At 49.8% G+C, this 27,106-nt stretch overlaps 1 protein-coding gene across 1 annotated transcript in view; it reads left to right on the top strand.

Moving 5' to 3' along the window:
• Positions 1-25,295, top strand: part of PITPNA (phosphatidylinositol transfer protein alpha) — a 41,696-nt gene extending 16,401 nt beyond the window's left edge. Inside the window, exons 5-12 of the mRNA XM_064378093.1 lie at positions 2,380-2,387; positions 5,021-5,095; positions 7,529-7,612; positions 9,712-9,789; positions 9,939-10,049; positions 10,849-10,971; positions 21,609-21,676; positions 22,712-25,295. Coding sequence (XP_064234163.1) covers positions 2,380-2,387; positions 5,021-5,095; positions 7,529-7,612; positions 9,712-9,789; positions 9,939-10,049; positions 10,849-10,971; positions 21,609-21,653 — 524 coding nt within the window. The 3' untranslated portion in view covers positions 21,654-21,676; positions 22,712-25,295. The remainder of the gene's footprint in view (positions 1-2,379; positions 2,388-5,020; positions 5,096-7,528; positions 7,613-9,711; positions 9,790-9,938; positions 10,050-10,848; positions 10,972-21,608; positions 21,677-22,711) is intronic.
• Positions 25,296-27,106: the final 1,811 nt, after the last annotated feature.

Here is a 27,106-nt window from a genome sequence, read left to right as displayed (position 1 = left end):
GGATTACAGGTGTGAGCCACTGTACCCAGCCCTGCCATACTTTTTAAATGCCTTATTAGGGCCAGGCGTGGTGGTTTATGCCTGTAATCCCAGCACTTTGGGAGGCTGGGGTGGGTGGATCACCTGAAGTTAGTTGCAAGTTCGAGACCAGCCTGACCAACATGGAGAAACCCCATCTCTACTAAAAATATAAAAATTAGCTCAGCATAGTGGCGCATGCCTGAAATCCCAGTCACTCAGGAGGCTGAGGCAGGAGAATTGAACCCGGGAGGCGGAGGTTGCAGTGAGCTGAGAGTGCACCTTTGCACTCCAGCCTGAGCAACAAGAGCGAAACTCCATTTCAAAAAAGAAAAAAAATGCAGGCCAGGGTGGTGGCTCATGCCTGTAATCCTAGCACTTTGGGAGGCCGAGGAGGGCGGATCACGAGATCAGGAGTTCAAGGCCAGCCTGGCCAACGTGGTGAAACACCGTCTCTACTAAAAATACAAAAATTAGCTGGGCATGGTGGCATGTGCCTGTAATCCCAGCTACTCAGGAGGCTGAGACAGAACTGCTTGAACCGGGACCCGGGAGGTGGAGGTTGTAGTGAGCTGAGATTGCGCCACTGCACTGTAGCCTGGGGTACAGAATGAGACTCTGTCTCAAAAAAAAAAAAAAAAGCCTTATTAATTTTATTTGGAAAGCTCTGCTCTCCCACTGCAAAAGATTTCCCGCGGCTTTTCTGAGCACCTCGGGTTATGTTTTGAACAAAAGGGAATGCTGTGAAGCAGAGCTGTGTGAGGGTCCGGAAGGGCTAGAGTGGGTTTGGGGAAGATTGTCGGGTCGCTCAAGTTGCACCCTCATGGTTTCAGAAAACCAGTTTGTCAGAACTGAGTGGATCTGTCTCTCAGGGTCTCCAAAAGACTAATATATAAAAACTCAATGCCAGTCTATGAGGTTATACTAAAACACAGAATTACTACGAAACCAGGTATTCCTGTTTGCTGATCAAGGCATTCTTTTTCTGTGGATTCTTCTACGTGAGAAACCGAATTATGATCAGAATACCAATGTGTAGTGAAGAATGTCCTCTTGGCTAAGTGATCAGATTTTGTGTCCATTGATCAGCACATTCTCAGAGAGGCCAAACGAGGAGAGGCTTTCTTAGAGGAGATGGATTCAGAAAAGGTGGGTGGCTGGAGAAGCTGAAGGGCTGGTGTCAGCAGACCAGGCCAGCCTGGCACTGCTGCCCCCACTCCAGGGATGGTGCTGCCAGAGGTGCCACCATGGCACAGGAGTTTCTGCCGACGCCTGTGGACATCCCTTTGGTAGATTTTATACCCATCATTTCCTTTTCTTACTGTCAAGTGGTTTCCTTGAGGCTGAAACGGGGCAGTTACTTGAGCGTAGGCCTTTCAGTTATCATCTTAATCTGGTGCTTCCTTCTAAGTATCTTTCCTTGGGTTTGGGGAAATTACTGACGGTCTTTTGGATTATTTCTGTACGTGATGGCTCTGATCTCTTATATTTCAACTTCTCCTCATTTCGTATTCAGGGGTAACCATTGCAGTTATGGGGTTTGTCAGCCCCGTGTACTCTACAAACATGGCAGTGGGGCAGCTGGCAGAAATGGCCATAGCTCCCAAACTCAGAGGGTCCAGAATGAACCAGGAAGTCTCAGAGCAGAGCTAGTCTGGCAGAAATGGCCGTAGGTCCTAAATTCAGAGGGTCCAGAACGAACCACGTGGCCTCAGAGCAGAGCTAGTCTGGCAGAAATGGCCATAGCTCCTAAATCAGAGGGTCCAGAATGAACCAGGTGGCCTGAGAGCAGAACTAGTCCAGCCCCAGTGACACGAGAGCTGCAGTCATTCTCCCTGATAAATAATTGAACCATGCTGTCTTAGGGTTCCCGTTACAATGAGCAGGAGTGCAGAGGAGTGCGTGGGAGGTTTGGTTACAACAGGAGGAAGGGTGCAAGGGTGCAGGAGGCAGATACAACACCTGGCCCAAAGCACCCTGCTCTGCTGCCCCGGGAGGTAGAGGTTGGGGTGGGATGGGAGGCACCCTGGGATGCTCTGAGGGCGGAGTGATGGGTGGCAGCGCCTCGGCTGATCAGAGCCAGTCCCTGTCCTTGCCCTGCTGAAAAGAATCCCAAGAAGCCTGTAGTGGCGTTGTTTTAATTAAATTCCCTATTTGGTCTTTTGGGACATCTGTATGAGTGAAATTTGACGGTTGGTACACTGAGGTGTTTCTGACTCACTGGGGCTTGGCTGTGACTGTAGATAAGCCACAGGGAGTAAAAAACTCTGCCATGCGTGGTCCTTGGGAGTGGGGGGTGGATATTTCTTCATCCTCATTAATCTTTTTCTCTCTTCTTTCCATGTCCTTGTCTGGGAGCAGTGATTACAGTAAGTATTGTCAAGGGGGTTGGAACTGTAGGTGATTTATAAGAAAAGGAGAAATAAAAATGTAACTTGCACTGGTGGTGTTGGGTGTTCTTTCCCTTGGGTGACATTTGGAGTGGCTGAGACTCAGTCCTGACGAGGAATCTGTGAACTGCATGATGACCCCCTGCTTTACGCTGCACTGGCATGGAGCTCCATCGGGGCATCCTGGCTGTAGGTCGTACATGTACAGAATGGCTCCAGCCTTCCCTTCCCCTCTCCACTCCAGGTCACACCTCTTCATGACTGTATAGAAACTTCCATTCAGCTGACCTGACCAACATCCCTTCCTCATCTGTACATCTGTTGACCCCACAGAGCACTGACCCTTGGCAAAAGCGTGAAGTCCATAGGGTTTCTCTCCCACCTCCATCCCCTCTCTCATTCCCCCTTCACCATTCAGCATCCTCACCTCTCCCACCGCCATCCCCTCTCATCCTCCTCGCCATTCAGCATCCTCACCTCTCCCACCGCCATCCCCTCTCTCATCCCTGCCGCCGTTCAGCATCCTCACCTCTCCCACCGCCATCCCCTCTCTCATCCCCCCCACCATTCAGCATCTTCACCTCTCCCACCTCCACCCCCTCTCTCATTCCCACTCATTCAGCATCCTCACCTCTCGCACCACCATCCCCTCATTCCCCCCACCATTCAGCATCCTCACCTCTCCCACCGCCACCCCCACTCATTCCCCCCACCATTCAGCATCCTAACCTCTCCCACCGCCATGCCCTCTTATTCCCCCCACCAATCAGCATCCTACCCTCTCCCACTGCCATCCCCTCTCTCATTCCCCCCCACCATTCAGCATCCTCACCTCTCCCACCGCCATCCCCTCTCTTATCCCCCCCACCATTCAGCATCCTCACCTCTCCCACCACCATCCCCTCTCTCATCCTCCCCACCATTCAGCATCCTCACCTCTCCAACCGCCATCCCCTCTCATCCCCCCCACCATTCAGCATCCTCACCTCTCCCACCGCCATCCCTTCACCCCCCCCGCCATTCAGCATCCTCACCTCTCCCAGCGCCATCCCCTCTCATCCCCCCCACCATTCAGCATCCTCACCTCTCCCACCGCCACCCCCCTCTCATCCCCCCCACCATTCAGCATCCTCACCTCTCCCACCGCCATCCCCTCTCTTATCCCCCCCGCCATTCAGCATTCTCACCTCTCCCACCTCCATCCCCTCTCATCCCCCCCGCCATTCAGCATCCTCACCTCTCCCACTGCCATCCCCTCTCATCCCCGCTGCCATTCAGCATCCTCACCTCTCCCACCGCCATCCCCTCTCTCATTCCCCTCACCATTCAGCATCCTCACCTCTCCCACCGCTATCCCCTCTCATTCCCCCGACCATTCAGCATCCTCACCTCTCCCACCACTATCCCCTCTTTCATTCCCCCCACCATTCAGCATCCTCACCTCTCCCACCACCACCCCCTCTCTCATTCCCCCCACCATTCAGCATCCTCACCTCTCCCACCGCTATCCCCTCTCTCATTCCCCTGACCATTCAGCATCCTCACCTCTCCCACCACTATCCCCTCTCTCATTCCCCCCACCATTCAGCATTCTCACCTCTCCCACCGCCATCCCCTCTCTCATCCCCCCACCCCCCGCCTTTAGCACACTCATCTCAGTGCCTTGTCCCTGTTGATAAAACATAGGCTGTGTCTGGGAAACTGGTTCCTGCTGAGGAGTGAATGGCAAATGTGTTCCTCCTTTGAGTAGTTCCAGTGTTTAAGAAGCAGGAAGGGAGGGAGGCATTAATGAGCTTGAAGGGTTGAGTTACTGAGGAGAGAACTTAAGACCTCAGCAGAAGGCCTTTTGGAGGAAAAGGGGCCATGGTGAGTATTTCTGATGGGTTAGGAAGTCCCCTGTGCTCTTTCCACACCACTTGTTACCCACTAGCACTCTGCACGTCACACTATGGTAGCCTGCTAATGCATGGATTTTGAAGACAGACAAACCTGTTTTTCAGGCCCAACTCTGTCATGATCTCTGTGACTTTTTTTTTTTTTTTTTTCCGAAATGGAGTCTCACTCTGTGGAAGGAGGATGGAGTGCAGTGGCGCGATCTCGGCTCACTGCAACCTCTGCCTCCTGGGTTCAAGCGATTCTCCTGCCTCAGCCTCTCAAGTAGCTGGGATTACAGGCATATGCCACCATGCCTGGCTCATTTTTGTATTTTTAGTAGAGCTAGCATTTCACCAGGTTGACTAAGCTGATCTTGATCTCCTGACCTCGAGTGATCTGCCCACCTCAGCCTCCCAAAGTGCTGGGATTACAGGCGTGAGCCACCGCACCTGGCCCAATCCGTTACTTCGGTTAAGTCACCTAACCTCTTTGAACTTCACTTTGGTCATCTGTAAAATAAGGGTGATTCCATAGACCTCTCAGGCTGGGGTGTGGATTGAATGGGACAATGTGTGCCTAGTGTGCCGTGGGCTTCTGATCAAGTTAGCTGTTAAAAGGCAGAGGCTGGACTCTCCCAACTGCCTAAGGCCCGGTGACGTCCATCTCCAGTAATGGGTGATGGTTACTCTCAACCGTGAACCTGGTGACTTTAATATATATATTTTTTCCTTTTCCAGAATGAGTACATGAAAGAAGACTTTCTGATTAAAATTGAAACCTGGCACAAACCAGATCTTGGCACGCAGGAGAATGTGAGTAGTATTTCCCAAGAGCCCCAGGGGTGAGGTCCTGAGTCTCTGCTTGTAGCTTATCCAGCGCTACCACGGGGTTCTCTCTGTGGTCCTCTGTTGCCTGGCCAGAAAACCAGTGGCCTCTGCCTAGACCTGTCTTATCAGAATGGACTGCTATGTCTGTGATTTGCAGAATGTGATCTCCAGAACTTTATGGGGCCTTCTGGTACTGCTTGAATTGGTGCAATTTCTGGCACAGAGGAGCTATATTTTTTAAAGACCAAAATTACAGTTTTTTCTAGAGCACAATTTGCAGTAACTCCCCAAATTTAAAATACACCTACCTATCCTTTACCCCAGGTGTTTTTTTTTTTTTTTTTGAGATGAAGTTTCACTTTTGTTGCCCAGTCTGGAGTGCAATGGCGCGATCTCAGCTTACTGCAACCTCCACCTCCTGGGTGTAAGCGATTCTCCTGCATCAGACTCCGGAGTAGCTGGGATCACAGGCGCACACCACCACGCCCACCTTTTTTGTATTTTTAGTAGAAACAGGTTTCTCCATGTTGGTCAGGCTGTTCTCGAACTCCCAACCTGAGGTGATCCGCCCGCCTCGGCCTCCCAAAGTGCTGGGATTACAGCCATGAGCCACTGTGCCCGGCCTACCTCAGCTTTTTTATGCCCAAGAATGTATTAGTTATTTTCACATGTGTGAAATAACATGTATACAAGGAGACTCGTTGCAGTCATCTTTGTGTGGCCAAAGATTATAAACAATATAAGACCATCCTGGGCAACATAACAAGACTCTGTCTCTACTAAAAATAAAAAAAAAATAGCTGGGCATGGTGGTATGTGCCTGTGGTCCCAGCTACTCTGGAGGCTGAGGCTCGAGGATCGCTTGAGCCTGGGAGGTCAAGGCTACAGTGAGCTATAATTGCACCGCTGCACTCCAGCCTAGGCAAGGCTGGTCTTGATCTCCTGACCTTTGTTTTTTGTGACACCCTGTCTCAAAAACAAAAAACAACATAAGAGTCCATTAGTAGGTCAACATTAAATGAATCGTGGAGCTGCCAAATACTGGTATACTTGTGGCCATTAAAAAGAACCAGTAGGGAGCAGTCTTCAAGCATGCTGTTTGGTTAAAAATGGAAGTTATGCTGTAATCCCAGCACTTTGGGAGGCCGAGGCGGGTGGATCACAAGGTCGAGATCGAGACCATCCTGGCCAACACGGTGACACCCCGTCTCTACTAAAAATACAAAAAATTAGCCAGGCGTGGTGACATGCACCTGTGGTCCCAGCTTCTTGAGAGGCTGAGGTGGAAGAATCGCTTGAACCCAAGAGGCGGAGGTTGCAGTGAGCTGAGATTGCGCCACTGCACTCCAGCCTGGTGACAGAGCAAGACTCTGTCCCCACCCCCCCCCAAAAAAAAATGGAAGTTATGAAACTGTGTATATGTGCTGCTCTTCATATTAGAAGAAAACTCCACACACATGGATGTTTGTACATTAAACAAACATCTCTTAGAGGTGGCGGCTACTAGAATGGGGGCCAGGGGACAAGTAGGAGGAAGAGTTACTCTAGTTGCTCTATATCGTATCCTTTGGTACATTACGAATCTGGTCATAATTTTGTATTCGCACATGTACAGCCTGATCACCATAAGCCGTGTTGCTAAACAGGCAGCATCTCTAAAAGTGCTCGCAGTCTGGACAGCGGTGAGCATATGGAAATGGTACGGGCACCGTCATCTCCTGGAAGCGTTCTGACCTGCAGAAGTGATGCTTGCTCTGAAAAATCAGTGCATTCATTCTCAGCCGTGTCTACTTAAAATCCAGCGCGGGCTGGGTGTGGTGGCTCCCAACACTTTGGGGCCAAGGCAGTGAATCACTTGAGGTCAGGTGTTTGAGACCAGCCTGGCCAACATGGTGAAACCCCGTTTCTACTAAAAATGCAAAAATTAGCTGGGTGTGTTGGCGGCATCTATAATCCCAGCTACTCGGGAGGCTGAGGCAGAAGAATTGCTTCAACCTGGGAGGTGGAGGTTGCAGTGACCTGAGATCATGCCATTGCACTCCAGCCTGGGCGTCACAGCTAGACTCCATCTCAAACAAACAAAATATCCAGCTGGGTATAGTGTTGTGTGTCTATAGTCCCAGCTCCTCAGGAGGCTGAGGCAGGAAGACCACTTGGGCCCAGGAGCTCATGGCTGTAGTGTGCTGTGATCACTCCTATGAATAGCCACTGCTTGAGAAACATGATGAGACCTCGTATCTTTAAAAAAACAAATGCATTATCCCATTTCTTTGGATAATTGTATGTAATTCTACAATTACTTAGCAGTAGGACTCTTACATTGGTGGCCTTGGGAATGGCAGTTCCTAGGTGTCCATTCTGACTAGAGGGTGTTTTGTAGCTGACAAGCTGCATAGTGGTTCCCACTGCTTCCCGCAGGTGCATAAGCTGGAGCCTGAGGCATGGAAACATGTGGAAGCCATTTACATAGACATCGCAGACCGAAGTCAAGTGCTTAGCAAGGTAGGACTATTTTAAGATGTGGCTGGCCTTTGAGATGCAGAAATGGCTTATAAATGTTAGAGAAACCAGGAAGCCATACCCAACTTGGCACAAAAGGAAATTCTCTCTGGTGTGTATGGCTTGTTTTACTTTTAAAAGTGAGTATTAGTTTTCTTGTCTTGAGCTGGGGATACCACCGGAAATCAGTGGCCCGAAATTTACGTGTCCTGTTTGGCCTCTGAAAATGATTACTGGACTATGTAGGTGCTGTAGGTAGTTTTGCCCTGGTAAAATGATGTTTAGCCTGGAAAGTCAGAGCGCCAATTCCCAAATTTATTTCCCAACTCAGTGATTAAAAAAACATGTATTGCCTGCCTACTGTGTTTGGGTTACTGTTAGGATCTTGGGGTTCCAGGTGAGGGATGCAGAATATGTGAAAAGACAGGTCCCCTGCCCTCAAGAAGTTGGTGGTGGCTTTTTAGAGTAACACACGTTGCAGTAGACGCCTGGAGGACAGTCCACTGCTAGACCGAAAGCTTGGTCAGAAGAGGGACCCGGTCTTGCTTGCTCACTGTTTTGCACCCAGGAAGTATTTGCTCAGGGAATGAGGGGGTTAGATTCCTCCTCATTCATTCCTGTTCTTACTGGGCAGAGGCCTTGTTGGGTTTAAAAGACAGGAATTTTAACTTTCTGCCCATTGATAGGGAATGTGTGTTTGCTCTTTGCATCCCAGGGGTGTGATACCTCTTTCCTGTGGTCACACTGCACTTAAGATATTTTGGGGCTGAGTGTGGTGACTCATGCCTGTAGTCCCAGCATTTTAGGAGGACAAGGTGGCAGATCACCTGAAGTCAGGAGTTCAAAACCAGCCTGGCCAACAGAGCGAAACCCCGTTTCACTAAAAATACAAAAATTAGCTGGGCATGTTGGTGGGCGCCTGTAATCCCAGCTACTTAGGAGGCTGAGGCAGGAGAATGGCTTGAACCCAGGAGGTGGAGGTTGCAGTGAGCTGAGATTGTGCCATTGCACTCCAGCCTGGGAGACAGAGAGAGACTCCGTCTCTTTAAAAAAAAAAAAAAAGGGTCGGGCGCGGTGGCTCACGCCTGTAATCCCAGCACTTTGGGAGGCCGAGGCGGGTGGATCGCGAGGTCAAAAGATCGAGACCATCCTGGTCAACATGGTGAAACCCCGTCTCTACTAAAAATACAAAATATTAGCTGGGCATGGTGGCACATGCCTGTAATCCCAGCTACTCAGGAGGCTGAGGCAGGAGAATTGCCTGAACCCAGGACCAGGAGGCGGAGGTTGCGGGGAGCCGAGATCGCGCCATTGCACTCCAGCCTGGGTAACAAGAGCGAAACTCCGTCTCAAAAAAAAAAAAAAAAAGAAAATTTGAGCTTTGGGAAATACTTTATGAGAGAGAGAAACAAATGTATGATCTTCGTTATGAGTTTGTATTTCCTGAGCCCACATCAGTCAGTGTAGAGGGACAGCTGAAAATTAAACTTTTGTTGTGGTTAATTAACATAGGGAATTCACTGCATTAGAAATCAGTCGAGTGAGACTCACCAATAGTGGATGGGTTTTCGACATTGAACATTTCCAGTAATTATTTTGTTAAAACAAGCCAGAGAGGGATTTCGCTAGAAGATTTAGGGAATGACAGCCAGTTATCTGAGTGCCGACTGTATTTTAGAGTCACTTGCAGAGATTAAAAAAAAATCTGTGCTGCCCTCACCTTCAGATATTCTCAGTCACTGGATTTTGGGTGGAGTGGCTCAGAAATCTGTATTTTTAAAGTCTTCTCTGGTGATGTGGAAGCTCAGCCCAGACTGAATGTCTCTGTCTTCAACACTGTAAATGTGTGCCTCCACAGACCGTCTGGTGATGCTTTCACACTGGCAAAATTCGAAACAAACACTCAGAGAAAATCACATAGAATTCTCCTCTGAGGCTAATGTAAACAGTTCAACATCTTGTTTAGAACATTTTCCCATATTTGCTTTGCGCCATCAGCATCGGGAACTGGTATGAAGTGAATGCTAATGAAAAATCTGCTCTCCCCACCTCTCACTCCGTCTCCCACTTCCCTCCAACCCCAATTCCACAATTTCTCTCAGGATTACAAGGCAGAGGAAGACCCAGCAAAATTTAAATCTATCAAAACAGGCCGAGGACCCTTGGGCCCCAACTGGAAGGTACCATTCACAGCTTCACTGCCAGGGGACTGGGCAGCATGTGGGTGGGCCGCTCCCTGCGGAGGAGGGGAATGGCTGGGGTGAGCCAGGGGACAGCCTGAGGTCTGCCCTTAGTTACTTGCCTGCCTCTGGGTATGTTTCTAATGCAGCAAGAACTTGTAAATCAGAAAGACTGCCCGTATATGTGTGCATACAAACTGGTTACTGTCAAGTTCAAGTGGTGGGGCCTGCAGAACAAAGTGGAAAACTTTATACACAAGGTAAGTGACTAGGGTGAGGCCTTCCCAGTGACTGTGTTTGCCTGCGTGTGTGCATGTGTGTGTGTGTGTGCGTGTGTGTGTGTGGTGGGGGCTGTTTTGCCAAGCAGAAGAAGATGGTCCAGCCCATGGGGCCTACATTGCAGGGTTGCCAGTATCAGAGCACTTCACAGGCCGGCTTCCCAGATGCCGCCTCCCCTTGCACTCCAGTGTCTTACAGTTTAATGCTGTCCTTCCGGGGCAGCACCTGTGACAGGGAAGGAAACCGAGGCAAAAGCTGACCTACAAATAAAACTCTCTTTCTTTTCTTGCAGCCAAAAGGCAAGAGGTACTGTGAGCCAGATTCGCCAGTGCCCTGAATTACTCTGCTGGGCAGACCTAAGGACTTTATAGCCTTTTAATTCTCCGATGTGTTGGAGCCTCCCTCTCGGGCCGCATTTCATAGCTGAGCCCAGTTTTAATCTGGCATTAGACGCCAGAGACGGGAGGAAATGTGACTGTGGTCTGGGGCCTTGGCTTGCCTGGGAGTTCAGGGGCTGCCTGTCTTGGTAGTACTTTGGGCAGAGGCCTAGCGTGAGGTAGGCATCCATTCTTTCTTGGGGGCTCCCTCCTATGTGAAGCTATACCTATTAGGAACATGAAGGCAAAGGTCATTGACCTCTGGCTAATACAGATAAGCCAGCCTGGTGTCACTCCTCCTCCCTTCCCCAGCAAAGTGTGGGTCTCAGTGTGGAGAGCATGGGAGGAGGGCTGTGGCCGTGGCCTTCCCCTTCTGAGTTCCAGCTGGTTCCGTCCTTTACAGCAAGAGAGGCGTCTGTTTACAAACTTCCACAGGCAGCTGTTCTGCTGGCTCGATAAGTGGGTGGACCTGACCATGGACGACATTCGAAGGATGGAAGAAGAGACAAAGAGACAGCTGGACGAAGTAAGTGGCTCTGCAGGAGACTCGGGGCTCTCCGTCAGATAAATATGTGAGGGTGAGGGAGACCCGGGGTTGTCAGTCAGATAAACACACGAGGATGAGGGAGACTCGGGGCTGGAGGATGAAGGAGACTCGGGGCTCTCCATCAGATAAACACACGAGGATGAGGGAGACTCAGGGCTCTCCATCAGATAAACACACGAGGATGAGGGAGACTCAGGGCTCTCCATCAGATAAACACACGAGGATGAGGGAGACTCGGGGCTCTCCATCAGATAAACACACGAGGATGAGGGAGACTGGGGGCTCTCAGTTAGATAAACACACAAGGATGAGGGAGACTGGGGGCTCTCAGATAAACACACGAGGATGAGGGAGACTGAGGGCTCTCAGTTAGATAAAGACACGAGGATGAGGGAGCCTGTTTTGCTGGAGCAGTTCACTGAGCACTGTCCTATAGTTCTAGGAACACCTCAGTATTTGCTGCGGGTAAGGTATAGCGCTAGGCGGTATGTGGGCATTCTGAGGAAGAAAACAGCCTGTGCTCTTGAATTGACAGTTTAGTTGAAGTCTTGCCATATCCACAGAGACAAATAGTCTGTGCCGAATGCCACGTGGGTAATACAGCTGCGACAGTGATTCTTCAGAGCCGGGTGGGAGGAGCATGCAGGGCTGCGGAGCTGGAGGTGACCCTGGGGGAGGCAGGCTGGGCTGACCGTGCATATCATGCACATTGCCACAGAAGAGGGCAAGGGCACGTGCAGGAGCTGACAGCTGGCGCTCCCTGCAGTTGTTATGAGCCGTCAGAGTTTGGAGCATTTGCTTTTGTTTTCGGGCTTGGCATGGATTGCAGAAAGAGGGGTCTCTGTTCCATAGGAGCCTAAAGACCCTAAAGACCCAGCATTCCTCATGCCTCATGGGGAGATGCTGATGCTTCCTGAGAGGCCCATCCGAGGAGATGGTCAGTCAGTAACATTCAGGCACTTACTGTGTGCTGTGCACCATTCCAAGGGCTTCTGCGTACACCATCTTGTGGTCTGCACGGTTCCCAGTGAGGAGACACTGTGGCCATCCCCACCCTCAGGTGAGGAAGTGGAGGCCCAGAGAGCTGGATGCTGCTGCGCCCTGGGCCACACTGCCTTGCAGCCGGTGTGGTCGGGGAGGAGCCCAGGACTGTCTGGCCCCAGAACCACAGCTCTGAATCACTCTCCTGTACTCCTCCCTCTGAATGTAATTTTGGGCCACCTTGCCCTCTTGGAGCTAAAACTGTAATAAGGCGGAAGCCCTGTTTCATAAGAATTGCCATCTTTCCTCCCTCCCTGCCCCAGGTGAGGTTGGCATGGAGTTTGGGTATCCAGTAGAGACTTGGCTTTGCAACAGCCCACCCAGCTCTCCTGCAGGGCCTCAGTGAGAGACAGGCTCGGGCTCCCATGCTGCCTGGCTGCAGACACTCCCTGCTTCACGATGCGGGCTGGGGCAGAGACTAGGTCCACAAGTTCTTCCTCTGGAGCCCGGCGGGGAGCTGTTTTTCCCATCCAGGATGACACTGCTCCTGGGCTGACTCACTGCTGAGCGGTGCACTGAGTTGCTTCATGTGGAAGGCAGGTGTTGTGGTTATTCATTTAGCTACATTTAGCAGTGAAATGGCAGGATTTCACTGAGGCACAATCCCTGATGCTTTTGCTGAGGATCCTTAGGAAGGGGCAGACCTCAGTGTCCAGGGATCTGGTGATTCTGACTGTGGAAGAGGCGCCTGAGTCTTTTGGTCACCCTAGTCCTGACAGAAAGAAGGGGAAAACGTCACCAAATGAAGAAACAAGGAGACTTTCATTGGGGTGTAGCCTGGAGCTTCAGCATCCACTGCCTGACAAAGGCCAGCATAACATACATTGGGGTTGGTGGAAGTGTTTGCCTACCACCTTTCATTTGGGTAGAATTCAAATTCTTGGAGCTAGAAGAACTCTCCAGAGGATCTACTGGATCTGCTTTCTTCAGATCCACAATTTGAGAGCCCTCAGTGTTAGAGAATTCTTTTTTAATCTCTCCCCCTTTTGAAAATCTTTCTCGGCTGGGCACGCCTGTAATTCTCAGTAATTCGGGAGGCCGAAGTGGGCGAATCACGAGGTCAAATCCAAATGGATTATTTTCAACCAAATGCAGATTTAAAGGCACATTTAAAAAGCCTTGTTTTACTCTTTAAATCAAAAGATCCCTTCATGCTGCGCGAGGTGGCTCACACCTATAATCCCTGCATTCTGGGAGGCCGTGGTGGGCAGATCACGAGGTCAGGAGTTTGAGACCATACTGGCCAATATGGTGAAACCCCATCTCTCCTAAAAAATATAAAAAATAGCTGGGTGTGGTGGCGGGCACCTGTAGTTCCAGCTACTCAGAAGGCTGAGGCAGGAGAATCGCTGGAACCCGGAAGGCAGAGGTTGCAATGAGCTGAGATTGCGCCACTGCACTCTAGCTTGGGTGACAGAATGAGACTCCATCTCAAAATAAAGTCTCTCTAGTTCTGGAAAATGTTTTTGTAATTTTCATTCCTGTTTTGTTTTCTTTGTAGAATTTTTATTTAGCCAGAAGTTGAACCCTGTGAATTGACTTTCTAATTTTTTTATGTTTTCTCTGCTTTCTGGGAGTTGTTTTTTGTCTTTTTTTTTTTTTTTGACAGGGTCTGGCTCTGTCACCCAGGCTGGAATGCAGTGGCATGATATCAACTCACTGCAACCTCCGTGTCCCAGGTTCAAGCGATTCTCTAGCCTCAGCCTCACGAGTAACTGGGACTACAGGAGTGTGCTACCTCGCCCAGCTGATTTTTGTCTTTTTGATAGAGACAGGGTTTTGCTATGTTGGCCAGGCTGATCTTGAACTCCCTACCTCAGGTGAACCATCCACCTTGGCCTCGCAAAGTGGGATTACAGGCGTGAGCTACCACACCCAGCCTCCTTTCTGGGAGATTTTTTTCCAATTTTAACATTTCTCTCTTCTATTAATTATTTTTGAGCGTTTCTTCTTCTGTGTTCTTTTTTTTTTTTTTTTTTTGAGACGGAGTTTCGCTCTTGATACCCAGGCTGGAGTGCAATGGCGCGATCTCGGCTCACCGCAATCTCCGCCTCCTGGGTTCAGGCAATTCTCCTGCCTCAGCCTCCTGAGTAGCTGGGATTACAGACACGCGCCACCGTGCCCAGCTAATTTTTTGTATTAGTAGAGACGGGGTTTCACCATGTTGACCAGGATGGTCTCGATCTCTTGACCTCGTGATCCACCCGCCTCGGCCTCCCAAAGTGCTGGGATTACAGGCTTGAGCCACCGCGCCCGGCCTCTGTGTTCTTTCTTAATGCACTTTTTCTCCTTTTACCTCCTTTTCTGAAGCGACAGTTTTGGTTTTTGCTTGGTGAGACTTCTCTCTGCTCCCTCAGTAATGTTTCTGCTGAGCTCCTCTGTCCAGTTTGGGTTGGATTCTGTTGCATGTTAGCGGCCTTCCACAGATCAGTAGGTGGCTTCACTGTAGGGTACTCAGTAGTTACAGTGGGGAAACTCTGCCTCAGGACCCTCGAGTCTTTTTTGTCAGGGTGTTGAGGTGGGGGCTTCTCGCTTTCGCTAGAGAGGGCTCTCCATCTCTTGCTAGGGGAAACAGGCAGGTAGCCAGCATTCCGTATGCCAAGCTGGGGAGGGGCCCCAGTAGGCTGGTCATGCCATCAGTTGACTTTAATCCCCTCAGATTCTGCATCGTGCCCACCTTGCCCCTTGCTGCACCTGCGGTCCTGAGTTCAGGATTCCCCCAGTGCTTCAGAGAGTGAACCTCCTGCCTTTTGCTGTGGTAGGAAGCAGGGTGGTTGCTTGACTTCCAGAGCAGGAGAAGCAACACCAGGCCCTAACCATTCTCCATTTGGACTTTCAACACGTCTCCAGTTTTCAGCCTCACCTGGCACTCCCCCTGCAGCAGGACCTGCTGCCTGCAGCTCCGAGCCTTCGGAAAACCCGCAGCACAAGCCGGCTGGCTCCTTGGCTCCCCATCCTCCAGGAACTTAGGTTTCAGCTGCTGCTGCTCTGCACATTAGTTGCTGACTCTTCTGTCCCTTTTCCACCTTCCAGAAGTTTGTTCCTGGCTCTTAACCTGCAGTGGCTTCTTCTGTTCTTGTTGTCTTCATAGTTTTATATATTTTTAAATTCCTTCGCTGTCATAGGGTTTGGGGGAGGAATAGAGGTAAATGCATATCTTCCATGAGCCAGGATTAACTGCAACTGCAGTAGGAATTATGACTTATTCTCTAAACCAATACATAGTTGTCTAGTGCAGGCAGATTTTTTTTGTGAGTTATGAGGGTCACTGTAAGGCCACAGTCACCACCGCGGAAACTAGTCCCTGTCGGGGTGGACCCACCGTTCTTGAATGAGGTTTAAAGATCTGGGAAGCAAGTGATCAAGAGATGAGTTCTTTGCCCTAAAAAGAAAAAACTAATGGAAATATGTGCCTATAGGAAAGCAGTTTCTTTTTGTTTCTCTCTCTTTCTCCCCAGCTTCCCTTTTTCCTCCCTTTCCCATGCTCTTGCTCTCTTAAGAGGTCCATAATCTGAAAAATGGAAGGAGGTATTGGTTGTTGTTTTTTTTTGAGACAGAGTCTCACTCTGTCACCCAGGCTGGAGTGCAGTGGTGCAATCTCGGCTCACTGCAACCTCCACCTCCCCGGTTCAAGCAATTTTCATGCCACAGCTTCCCGAGTAGCTGGGATTACAGGAGCGTGCCAGCATGCCTGGCTAATGTTTGTATTTTTAGTAGAGACAGGGTTTTGCCATGTTGGCCAGGCTGGTCTCGAACTCCTGAACTCAGGCGATTCACCCGAGTCAGCCTCTCAAGGTGCTGGGATTACAGTTGTGAGCCACCGCGCCCAGCCAGTTGTTGTTTTCCTATTTACTGGACTTTCATTTGCTGAAAAATAGCAAAGCAAAGATCCTCTGTGTTAGACTGCACGAGTAAGATTCTGCAGAATTTTCTTGCCTTCTTTTGAAGTCCCTATTGGCTCCATGATCCCTCTGGTCCCTCCACAGTCTGTTCTGGGCTTGCCCCTTTGCGATGGAGCTGAGAGTCTGTGTGATGCCCTTGCTCAGCTGGCCCACCTCAGATACCCTCTCTGAGCCTCTTCACAGCTGGTTTCCCTGTCTGTCTGCTTGGATGTGAGTGTACCTGACCTTCTCATCACCTGCTTTTGAGCTCTGTCTTATGGCTTTTTTGTTTTGTTTTGTTTTGTTTTTTTGAGAAGGAGTTTTACTCTGTTGCCTAGGCTAGAGTGCAGTAGCAGTCTCAGCTCATTTGCAACTTCCGCCTCCCTGGTTCAAGCGATTCTTCTTCCTCAGCCTCCCAAGTAGCTGAGATTACAGGCGTGTGCCACCATGCCCAGGTGATTTTTGTATTTTTAGTAGAGATGGGGTTTTGCCATGTTGGCCAGGCTGGTTCTCAAACTTCTGACCTCAGGTGATCCACCCACCTCAGCCTCCCAAGTAGCTGGGACTACAGGCACAGGCCACCATGCTTACCTAATTTTAATTTCCCTTTTTTTTGTAGAGACAGGATCTTGGTATGTTGTCCAGGCTGGTCTCAAACTCCTGGCCACATATGATCCTTCTACCCCAGCCTCCCAAACACACCCAGCAAGTTGCATTTCTGCACTGAAATTTTTATTTTGAGATGATTGAAAGATTCACTGGCAGTTATAAAAAATAATGCAGAAAGATCTATGTACCCTTTACCCAGTTTTTGCCAATGGTAACATCTTGCAAAACTATAGCACAATGTAATAACTAGTATATTAACATTGATACTTTTACTAATTTTTTTTTTTTTTGAGACGGAGTTTCGCTCTTGTTACCCAGGCTGGAGTGCAATGGCATGATCTCGGCTCACCGCAACCTCTGCCTCCTGGGTTCAAGCAATTATCCTGCCTCAGCCTCCCGAGTAGCTGGGACTACAGGCGTGTGCCACTATGCCCAGCTAATTTTTGTATTTTTTTTTTTTTTTTTTTTTTTTGAGACGGAGTTTCACTCTTGTTACCCAGGCTGGAGTGCAATGGCGCGATCTCGGCTCACCGCAACCTCCGCCTCCTGGGTTCAGGCAATTCTCCTGCCTCAGCCTCCTGAGTAGCTGGGATTACAGGCACGCGCCACCGTGCCCAGCTAATTTTTTTTGTATTAGTAGAGACGGGGTTTCACAATGTTGACCAGGATGGTCTCGATCTCTTGACCTCGTGATCCACCCGCCTCGGCCTCCCAAAGTGCTGGGATTACAGGCTTGAGCCACCGCGCCCGGCCTGTTTTTTTTTTAATTGTACTTTAAGTTCTGGGGTACAAGTGCAGAAAGTGTAGGTTTGTGACATAGATATACATGTGCCATGGTGGTTTGCTGCACCCATCAACCTGTCATCTACATTAGGTATTTCTCCTAATGCTATCCCTCCCCTAGCCCTCCACCCCCCGAGAAGTTGCTGTTTTCTTGTTTTCACATACACATATTTTCTTCAACCATGTTATATGTGTATATATAGCCTACATTGGCTAAATCTTAGGAACACCACAAACATCAGATAAATCCTGCATGTCATATAGGCCCCACGAAATAGGAAATAAGCATTCCTATTGTTCATTATAAGACTGAAGTAATGGGCTGGGCGCAGTGGCTCACGCCTGTAATCCCAGCACTTTGGGAGGCTGAGGAAGGTGCATCACCTGAGGTCAGGAGTTCGAGACCAGCCTGGCCAAGATGGCAAAACCCCATCTCTACTAAAAATGCAAAAATTATTGGGACATGGTGGCAGGTGCCTGTAATCCCAGCTACTTGGGAGGCTGAGTCAGGAGAATCACTTGAATCCAGGAGTTGGAAGCTTGCAGTGAGCCGAGATGGGGCCACTGCACTCCAGCCTGAGCAACAGAGCAAGACTCCGTCTCAAAAAAAAAAAGATTGAAGTAATGAATTTTATTTCAGTGGTAGCCTCTGTGGGTGTGGAGAGCTTGTTTCTGACAGTAGGGGAAGCTCTCACATTCCTGGTAGGAGGTGCCATCTTACTTCAAGCAGTGGGAAAACAAGACCTGGCTCTGCATTCACAAACTGAAGCAAGGTGGTGAACTCTCTTGTTGAGGCCCAAGGAGCTTTGCTCCCATGACATTAAATTCTCTGATGACTGAAAATTTATGTCAACGGTCATTAGTGAGCAAGTTGTCTTTTAAAAATTCTATTCTGAAAGACTTTCAGACTTACAGAAAACAGGCAAGAAGAGTACCAAGTGCTCCTGTCTACTCCGATAGAGCAAAGGCTGCAGCCAGGACACACTGCCTCCCAGTGTCCGGCTCTCATTTCCGTCTGTCTGCTGCAGCTCCTCAGTGTCCTGACCTCCACGACCGTGGTGTTTGTGAAGGTTACATGCTGGTGGTTTTGTGGAATGTCTTTGAACGTAGATTTGTCTGATGTTTCTGCACAATTAGTCCCCACTTGTGTATTTTAGCCCGGCTGCCACCACCTCAGTGTTCTTTTTATCCTCTTCTGTCTGTCCAGTTACTGGTGAGGTCCCTGCTGTGCCCTCGAAGCACACGGTGCTCCAGGTTTGTCTTGTTTTTCCATGACCCAGCCTGTAATTGGCCACCTTCAAGGAGCCCTGCTTCCGTAGAGAGGAGAATGCTGTTTGGAAATGAGGTCTGGTGCTGGGTGTGCTTATTACTACTGGGTTACTGCTGCTCCCAGGCCTTCACATGGGATAGAGCCCCGTGCTCTGACTCATGCCTGGAATCCCAGCACTTTGGGAGGCTGAGGCAGGCACTTCACCTGAGGTCAGGAGTTCAAGACCAGCCTGACTAACATGGAGAAACCCCATCTCTACTAAAAATACAAAACTAGCCGGGTGTGGTGGCAGGTGCTTGTAATCCCAGCTACTGGGGAGGCAGAGGCAGGAGAATCGTTTGAACTGGGAAGGCGGAGGTTGTGGTGAGCCAAGATCGCACCATTGCACTCCAGTCTGGGCAACAAGAGTGAAACTGTCTCAAAAAAGAAAAAAAAAAAAATTTAAAAAGTTGGGGCGTAATGGCTCATGCCTGTAATCGCAGCACATTAGGAGGCTGAGGTGGGCAGATTGCTTCAGTCCAAGAGTTTGAGACCAGTCTGGGCAAGATGACGAAACCGTGTCTCTACAAAAAATACAAAAATTAGCCTGGCATGGTGATTGCACCACTGCAGTCCAGCGTGGGTGACACAGTGAGACCCTGTCTCGAACAAGAAGAAATTTAGGCTTAGAGAGCAGTGCAGTATATTACTCAAGGTCATACAATTAGTGATGGAACCAGAATACAATCCAAGCCAGGCGCAGTGGCTCACGCTTGTAGTCCCAGCAGTTTGACAGGCCATGGCAGGAGGACTACTTAAGCCTAGGGGTTCAAGACCAGCCTGGGCAACACAATGAGACCCTGTCCCCACACACAAAATTATATATATATATATATATATATATGGATGGGGTTTATATAAATTATATAAGGATGGGGTTTCACCATGATGGCCAGGCTGGTCTTGAACTCCTGTCCTCAGGTGATCCACCCACCTCAGCCTCCCAAAGTGCTGGATTACAGGCATGAGCCACTGTGCCCAGCCTTTTCTTTTTCTTTTATTTTTATTTTTATTTTTAAATAGAGACGGGTTTTCACCATGTTGGCCAGGATGGTCTTGATCTCTTGACCTCATGATCCGCCCGCCTCGGCCTCCCAGAGTGCTGGATTACAGGCGTGAGCCACTGCGTCCAGCCTCAAAAATTTTTTTTAATCAGCCTGGCGTGGTGGCACATGCCTGTAGTCCCAGCTACTTGGGATGCTGAGACAGGAGGATCACTTAAGCTCGGGGTGGGGGTCAAGGCTATAGTGAGCCATGATTGCGCTACTGCACTCCAGCCTGGGCAACAGAGCCAGACACTGTCTCAAACAAACAAAACAGAATACAGTCCAGGGAGTTTGATTCTAGGAGCTATGCTCTTAGGTGCTCAAAATTTGTTGAACATTATAAAGAACAAAAGTTGAGCAGAAAACTAATGGATAGTGAAGAAATACTTATGTTATTGACATTCTTCAAATAGGATAAAGTTTTCAAGTCATAACTGATTTAGAGAGATCAGATCTACAGCATTTCCAGTAAGTGACGTCTGCTTCTGCCTGGAAGGTGCCAGTGACAGGGACCACTTGGTGCTTCCAGAGAAGCCTCCATCCTGTTTTCCAGCAGCCTTGCACTTCTGTGACCCATACCTGCCCCTGTACTTCCCACATCTGCATCGTTATGCCACAACATTGTGCCCACTTTTTTTTTTTTATTTGAGATGGAGTCTCACTCTGTTGCCAGGCTAAAGTGCAGTGGTACAATCTCGGCTCACCGCAACCTCAGCCTCCCAGGTTCAAGGAATTCTCCTGCTTCAGCCTCCTGAGTGGCTGGGACCACAGGCGCATGCCACCACGCCCTGCTAATTTTTGTATTTTTAGTAGAGACAGGGTTTCACCATGTTGGCCAGGATGGTCTCGATCTCTTGATCTCGTGATCTGCTTGCCTCAGCCTCCCAAAGTGCTGGGATTGCAAGCGTGTTCTACTGCCAGGAACGCACCTAACCCAGAGCACCACAGGATTTTCCCCCTCATTTCTTCAGGTTTCCTCTCAAACCTTACTACAAGCTTCCATTACTATCTTAAATAGCACTTACCCATAGTCATTCTCTATCCGAGCAGCCCTTAGTCCCACCTGACATATATTTGTGTGTTTGTTTTCTGCCCACCCTGCCCCAGAATATAAGCTTCTTGAGAGAATTGGTCCGTTTTAGTTCACAGCTAAATATCCCCAGCCCTGTAGAAGTTCTTAGAACTAAAGAGATGCTTCGTTGAGGCCAGATGCGGTGGCTTACACCTGTAATCCAAGCACTTTGGGAGGCCCAGGCATGTGGATACCTTGAGGTCAGGAGTTCAAGACCAGCCTGGGCAATGTAGCAAAACTCTGTCTCCACTAAAAATACAAAAATTAGCCGGCCATGGTGGTGCACGCCTGTAATCCCAGCTACTTGGGAGGCTGAGGCAGGAGAATTGCTTGAACCTGGGAGGCAAAGGTTGCAGTGAGCCGAGATCACACCACTGTACCCCAGCCTGGGTGACAGAGCAAAAGTCTGTCTCAAAAAAAAAAAAGTTTCATAAATATTTGTTGAATGAATAAATGAATGAAACAGAGGGGCCAGGTGTGGTGGCTGACACCTGTGCTATAATCCCAGCACTTTGGGAGGTTGAGGCAGAGGATCTCGGGAGGCCAGGAGTCCAGACCAGCCTGGTCAACATAGGAAGACCTATCCCAACCCCACACCTCTCTACCAAAAAAAGAGAGACTTGCTTATGAACTGACCCAAACACCATGACGCAAGGAAGAGAAATAGGAATCATGGCTGCTGAGGCCAGTGGCACAGAGCTGTAGATGGATGGCTTTGGAGTATATATGCAGAATTCTGTCCTTCCAGTGTTTTGCTTTGTACACAAAAAATGCCCCACCCTACCTATTGGCAGGATTGAGAAGGCTGGATGTATTTTTGGTGGAATTTCATAAGCAGCAGGAGCCTTCCATTTTTCCTGCTTTTTCTGTTCCAGATGAGACAAAAGGACCCAGTGAAAGGAATGACAGCAGATGACTAAAGCCACCCTTCCCCCTCTGCACTGTACGTACCAAATTTCTCATTATGTGTGTCACAGACCTGTAAAATGAGTTTGGGTTTTCAAGGCCTCAGCAGCTCACTGTGGAGTCAGAAAAACCTTCTCCTCCTCCTTCCTTCTAGTAATGATGTCTGCCCCGCCAAACAGCTCTCAGCTTCCACTAAAAGAAATGATGGCTATTGGGACATTTCAGGGACGTTTTCCAAAGACCACTCAGATAGAGACATGGACAGGGAGGGTGGTGGGAAGTGGAGGTGGGAGTGGGGGGTACAGAAGCCAGGTTCATCTGCTGCTAATCACTCTTACCTCTGGCAACTTGATCCATCTCAAGTGGAAGCTGCCATGCTGGGCACTCCCTGGCCCTCCCATGCCACCGCCAGTTCCTAGCTCCCAAATGCTGGCATGACCTGCCCTTTCCCCTTGGAAAACTTGCTGGCCAGACAGCTTTTGTCAGCATCCACTGTTGCGTCAGGTGCTGCATTTCCTTCCTCTTTATACCCCCTGATCCCATACTAAGTTGCCCTCATAAGAGGTGGCGTCTTTCAGGTGCTGGGAGGGTGCTTCTGCTCAGTTCACGGGCCCAGATTGGTGGCCCCTTGTTCCATGTTGTCACTCTTCCCCAAGCCCCTTCCTTCCTCCGTTAGCTCTTGGTGCTGGTTCCCCAGTGCCCTGTACACCTCCCCACTCATGGGATTCCAGCAGCTCAAAGCACTCTTCATCACTGAAACCTGGCTCTGCCAGGTTTTCTGACAGAGGAGAAAGTTTTCTGACTCCACAGTGTCTCACCAGCTGTGATGCCAGGCTCAGCTCGCTCTCCCTGGCCTGTGTTCTTAAAGCAGCTTATGGGGGGCAGGAGGGTAGGACTAGGTAGAGTGTGTGATGCAGCTTCCCAGTTACTGCTCGGGCCTTAGTGCTCTCCCCCACTCCCTTCCGTACCCACCAGCCAGCGTCCTTCCTCCTTTTGAAACTCCCGTTGAGTATGATGTACAGTTGTGTCCGTTTGCGCCCGTTACTTCCTTAATCATTTTATTTTCTTCTAGTTTTGCAAGACAGTGGTCAACAGGAAGGCCCAGCAGCTCCACCCTCCCACGTGACAGGCCATCTTCAGAAGCAGCCGTTCTGTGCCGGTTCTCCAGGCAACTTCCAACCCCTTCCTGTAGCTAATTCTAGATGCCCTTTAACATTGTGAACAGATAGACCGTCTGGTATTACAGAGCCTGCGCGTGCAGGAGCCTGCTCCTCCCAGGTACCTGGCGTGCAGGCTGCTGTATTTACAGCTCCTCCGTCTCTCCATTGTGTTCTGACCCATTTCTGTGTGTGCCCCCGACCTTTATTTCCAAGTGAAATTTTCAGTCTTTCAGATAGCTGCCTTTTGTGATATGGTGATTTAAATGATTTAAGTTCATTTGTTCTCAGCCTTGGGATAAACTGAGGTATTTGCTTCCTGGGCAGATCTTTGCAATTTTGAGTGCTCATGTGGGGAGAGGGGATGAGCTAGAGATCCATTGTTTTCCCCACTTCCGCAGAATAGCAATGTGCTTTTGTAACTCTGACTTCTGCTCCCAGTAACCCTTCCTTAGTGTGCTCTAGCACATGGAGGTACCCAAGGCTCAGCCGGTCTGTTTAAGAAAATTTAACAAATGCAGATAACCTGCCCCAGTCACTGACTCTTTAGTTACTGCTTTCTTAGAATCACCTGTGGCTTCTTGGCCCTCCTGTTGCCCACTCTGAATCTCTCTGCAGAGCCTACAAAATCGCCCCAGTCAGCTCTCCACCTGGAGGGAACTGTCCCGTGTGGCCCCTAGAATTGAGTCGCCCTCTAAATGCCAACTGTCCAACCCTGAGGAGCTCCGTAAGTCCATGCTCCTCCTCTTCCCTTTCGGGCTGGTGCTGCCACTCAGCAATAATCCTCTCTTCTCTGTGCTTTCTTAGGTCCCTGTCGTTTGTCTTTGAGGCTGGTCAGGACACAAGAGTCCTGGTCTTTCATGTTGCACAATATGAGCATGCAAAAAGCTTTTTTCCAGAACATGCTTCCCTGTCTCCAGTTGCCGGAAAGGAATTTGGGGATCAAGAACTTAGCTTGTCCTACTCCCATGCTGAGTTCTGTCCTGGAAATTCAAAAGCACATAGTGGTCATAGTACAGAACTCTACCAAAGCAGGCAGGTGAGGAAGTCCAGGCTCCAGCGGCATAGACGCTGCTGTGTGTTCACAGTTCCCTACAACTTGGCAGGGCCTGAGTGTGCCTCTTACTGGGAGAATCTGAGATAGCGGTATTGTCACCTGACATTCCCCAAACCTTGTGAAGCATGTTGGCCTAAGTGTGCCATGATCCAAGCCCACACTAGCCTGGGTGCATCTGCTAATGAGAGACCAAATCTTTGTCCGGGAAGCAAGAAGTGGGGTGGGATGATGTACCCTTATGTTTTTGTCAGTTTGTTTGCCTTACTCATTTCTAAGTGCAATAAGGGAGTGTCTCACAGGACTGCACCTACGACGTCCTGATGAATGCTTCCCTCTGGCCCTCCGGGGGCAAGGGTGGACAGACTCAGACCCCCCAGCATGGTTAGCTCTGACCTTCATTGAGGTCCCTTTGGAACCAGATGTCTTGTTACAGGCACCTTCCTTGTGTGAGTCTCCTCACCTTTAGGGGACTTTAGTAAGGCATCTGGGTAGCATCTCAACTGCTGGTAGCATTTATCTGACTTGGAAAGTTGGAGAAGAGGCAATCCTACTGGAGAAAAATGTTTTCCTATAAGCTCTGTATTAGCTCTTAATTATATTTGTGCTTAAAGATTTCCCTTCTTCATTCATCAAATAGGGGAAGTTCAGATGGGGGTTATCTTGAAAGAAAAACTGTGGCGTTCTAGGCAGACAGTTGTTACATGGTTTGAGGGTCAGCACTGTTAATATCCTTCCTTTGGCTCTTTGAGACCCACACATATCACTTTAACCCTAATGAGGGCTCCTCCCACCTCCACCTGTTGCCCCAGTTTAAAAGCATCCATGATGAGCTGTCAGCCTGGATCTGGAACTCTAGCCCACATAAACATAGACGAGGGATATCCCTGGTCTGTTCCATCCCCATGGATGGTGCTGCTGCTGGGCAACAGTGTTGGCTGCTTTTAAGTACCCCATTTCCTCCTCGTCCACCCCAAACTGACCAGCATTCAGAAGGACTTACAATAAAGGCTCAGCTCCAGGGGTAGCACATGAGCGTGTGCCATGCCCCTTCAGACCAGTTGCTTCCATGAGGATCCCAGGGTCACAGCCCCAGCAGAGCAGCAGTGCCGGGACGGGGAGGAGGATTGCTGGGCTCTGGTCTTCTCCTGGAGAGAGGTCCGGGACAGGGAGGAGGGGTGCTGGGCTCTGGCCTTCTGGAGAGAGGTCCGGGACAGGGTCAGTACCGCGGGCATGTGTATCTTCCCGAGTTCTCCTTTTACAGTCCCCGCTGGGACTCCCTGACTTATTTTGGTTGGTTCCTAGTGCTACTTCTTTTACAAACTACACTTTGTAGAATTGATTAGATTATCTTGTTTATTTAATGTGAGTTTGTGCCTTTTTGTCTCAATCTTCCAACACAGGTATATTGAGAAAAAAGCAGTCTAATAAAATCCTAGACAGAGCTTTCAGGAGTCCAGTTTGGTGATGTCCATATGTCCATTTTCCAACTGTGTATCTCCTCAAACTTGCACTGATATCCCTCATTTTACCAGGCAGGATTAGGAAGAGGCACAAAGATGTATCTGCAAATTTCTGCACGTGGATTTCTGCAAATTTTAATAGTCCCTTGTCAGTTTACTTATGGAAACATTGCACATCTGAGTTGTAATTTGGCCGTTTCCTACTGACAGTATTTCCTTTTGCTTTTGTCTCCCCTCTTCACATCTTCCTCTTTATCCACCATACCAAGCAAGCAAAACATTTATTTAAAATAGTTCTTGGCCAGGCGTGGTGTCTCATGCCTGTAATCCCAGCACTTTGGGAGGCTGAGGCAGGCAGATCACGAGGTCGGGAGATAATACCATCCTGACCAACATGGTGAAACCCCCTCTCTACTAAAATACAAAAAATTAGCCGGGCATGGTGGCGAGCTCCTGTAGTCCCAGCTACTCCGGAGGCTGGCTCAGGGGAATTGCTTGAACCCGGGAGGTGGAGGTTGCAGTGAGCCAAGATTTCGCCATTGCACTCCAGCCTGGGTGACAGAGCGAGGCTATCTCAAAAAAATAAATAAAGTAGTTTTTGGCCAAGCCTGGTAGCTCATGCCTGTAATCCCAGCACTTTGAGAAGCTGGATCGCCTGAGGTCAGGAGTTCGGGAGCAGCCTGGCTAACATGGTGAAACTCCGTCTCTACTAAAAATACAAAAAGATTAGCTGGGCCTGGTGGCGGCCTCCCATGCTGAGGCAGGAGAATTGCTTGAACCCAGGAGGTGGAGGTTGCAGTGAGCTGAGATTGCACCACTGCACCCCAGCCTGGGCAACAGAGCAAGACTCCATCTCAAAAAAAAAAAGTTCTTAACCTGGCTCCCTGGTGCGTGAACCTCAGGAAGCTTATTTGTAAAATTGTGTGTGCATTTTTTTGAGGAAAGTGCTGTCAAAGGAATCCCATAAATAACCCCACCCCCCAGAAAAACTGATTAAGAACAATGACTTAAAGGAAATCACAGTGAATCTTTAGCAAAGTAACCATTTCGCGTTTGGTCTTGAATACAGACTACATAGAAGCCTTTTGGTCTTGAAAACGGACCATATGGAAGCAGTGAGTTACTTTTGGGGGGGCGGGGGGACGGAGTCGCGTTCGGTCGCCCAGGCTGGAGTGCAGTGGCGCGATCTCGGCTTTCTGCAACCTCCGCCTCCCAGGTTCAAGCGATTCTCCGGCCTCAAGCCTCCGGAGTAGCTGGGACTACAGGCGCGTGCCACCGCGTCCGGCCTTCTCGTTTATTGATGGCTAATTTTCTAGGAGTCTAGGAATCCCCCAAACGTCCCACATGCAATGGGGAACCCCATCAGTTAGGAGGGCCAAAGCCGCCTGCAAGTGGAGGTGGAGAATGGAGACGCTCCAGGAGCGGCATGGGCGCCACGGGAATGGGAGATTACCCGCAGCGGGGAGGCCGGGTTCCAGGCAGAACGGTGGCTAGGCTGCATGTCCCCACCCCCGGCCCTCGTTTGCTCCCTGGGTCTCTGGACGGCGGCAAGCCGGGGCGAAAACAGCACAAAGACCGGACTCTCGGATCCCTCACGAGTGGGGCAGAGGCCGCGGCGGCGGAGCGACAACTTCCGCCGGAAGACGGCCCCTGGCGCGGGGCACGCTGGGAGTCGCGGGCGGCGGGCGGCGGGCGGCGGGCACCGGGCACCGGGCACCGGGCACGGGCTGCGCGGAGTCCAGTGGAGGCCGTGTACCCGGGCCGGCTGCGGCTGTGTGGCGTTGTGCGCTGAT

Source organism: Aotus nancymaae, unplaced genomic scaffold, assembly GCF_030222135.1.
Source record: "Aotus nancymaae isolate 86718 unplaced genomic scaffold, 86718_ANA_hifiasm-v0.15.2.pri h1tg000018l, whole genome shotgun sequence".
NCBI classification, from domain to species: Eukaryota; Metazoa; Chordata; class Mammalia; order Primates; family Aotidae; genus Aotus; species Aotus nancymaae.
The sequence above is the reverse complement of the archived record's forward strand: the minus strand, read 5'-3'. Positions and strand labels throughout refer to the sequence as shown.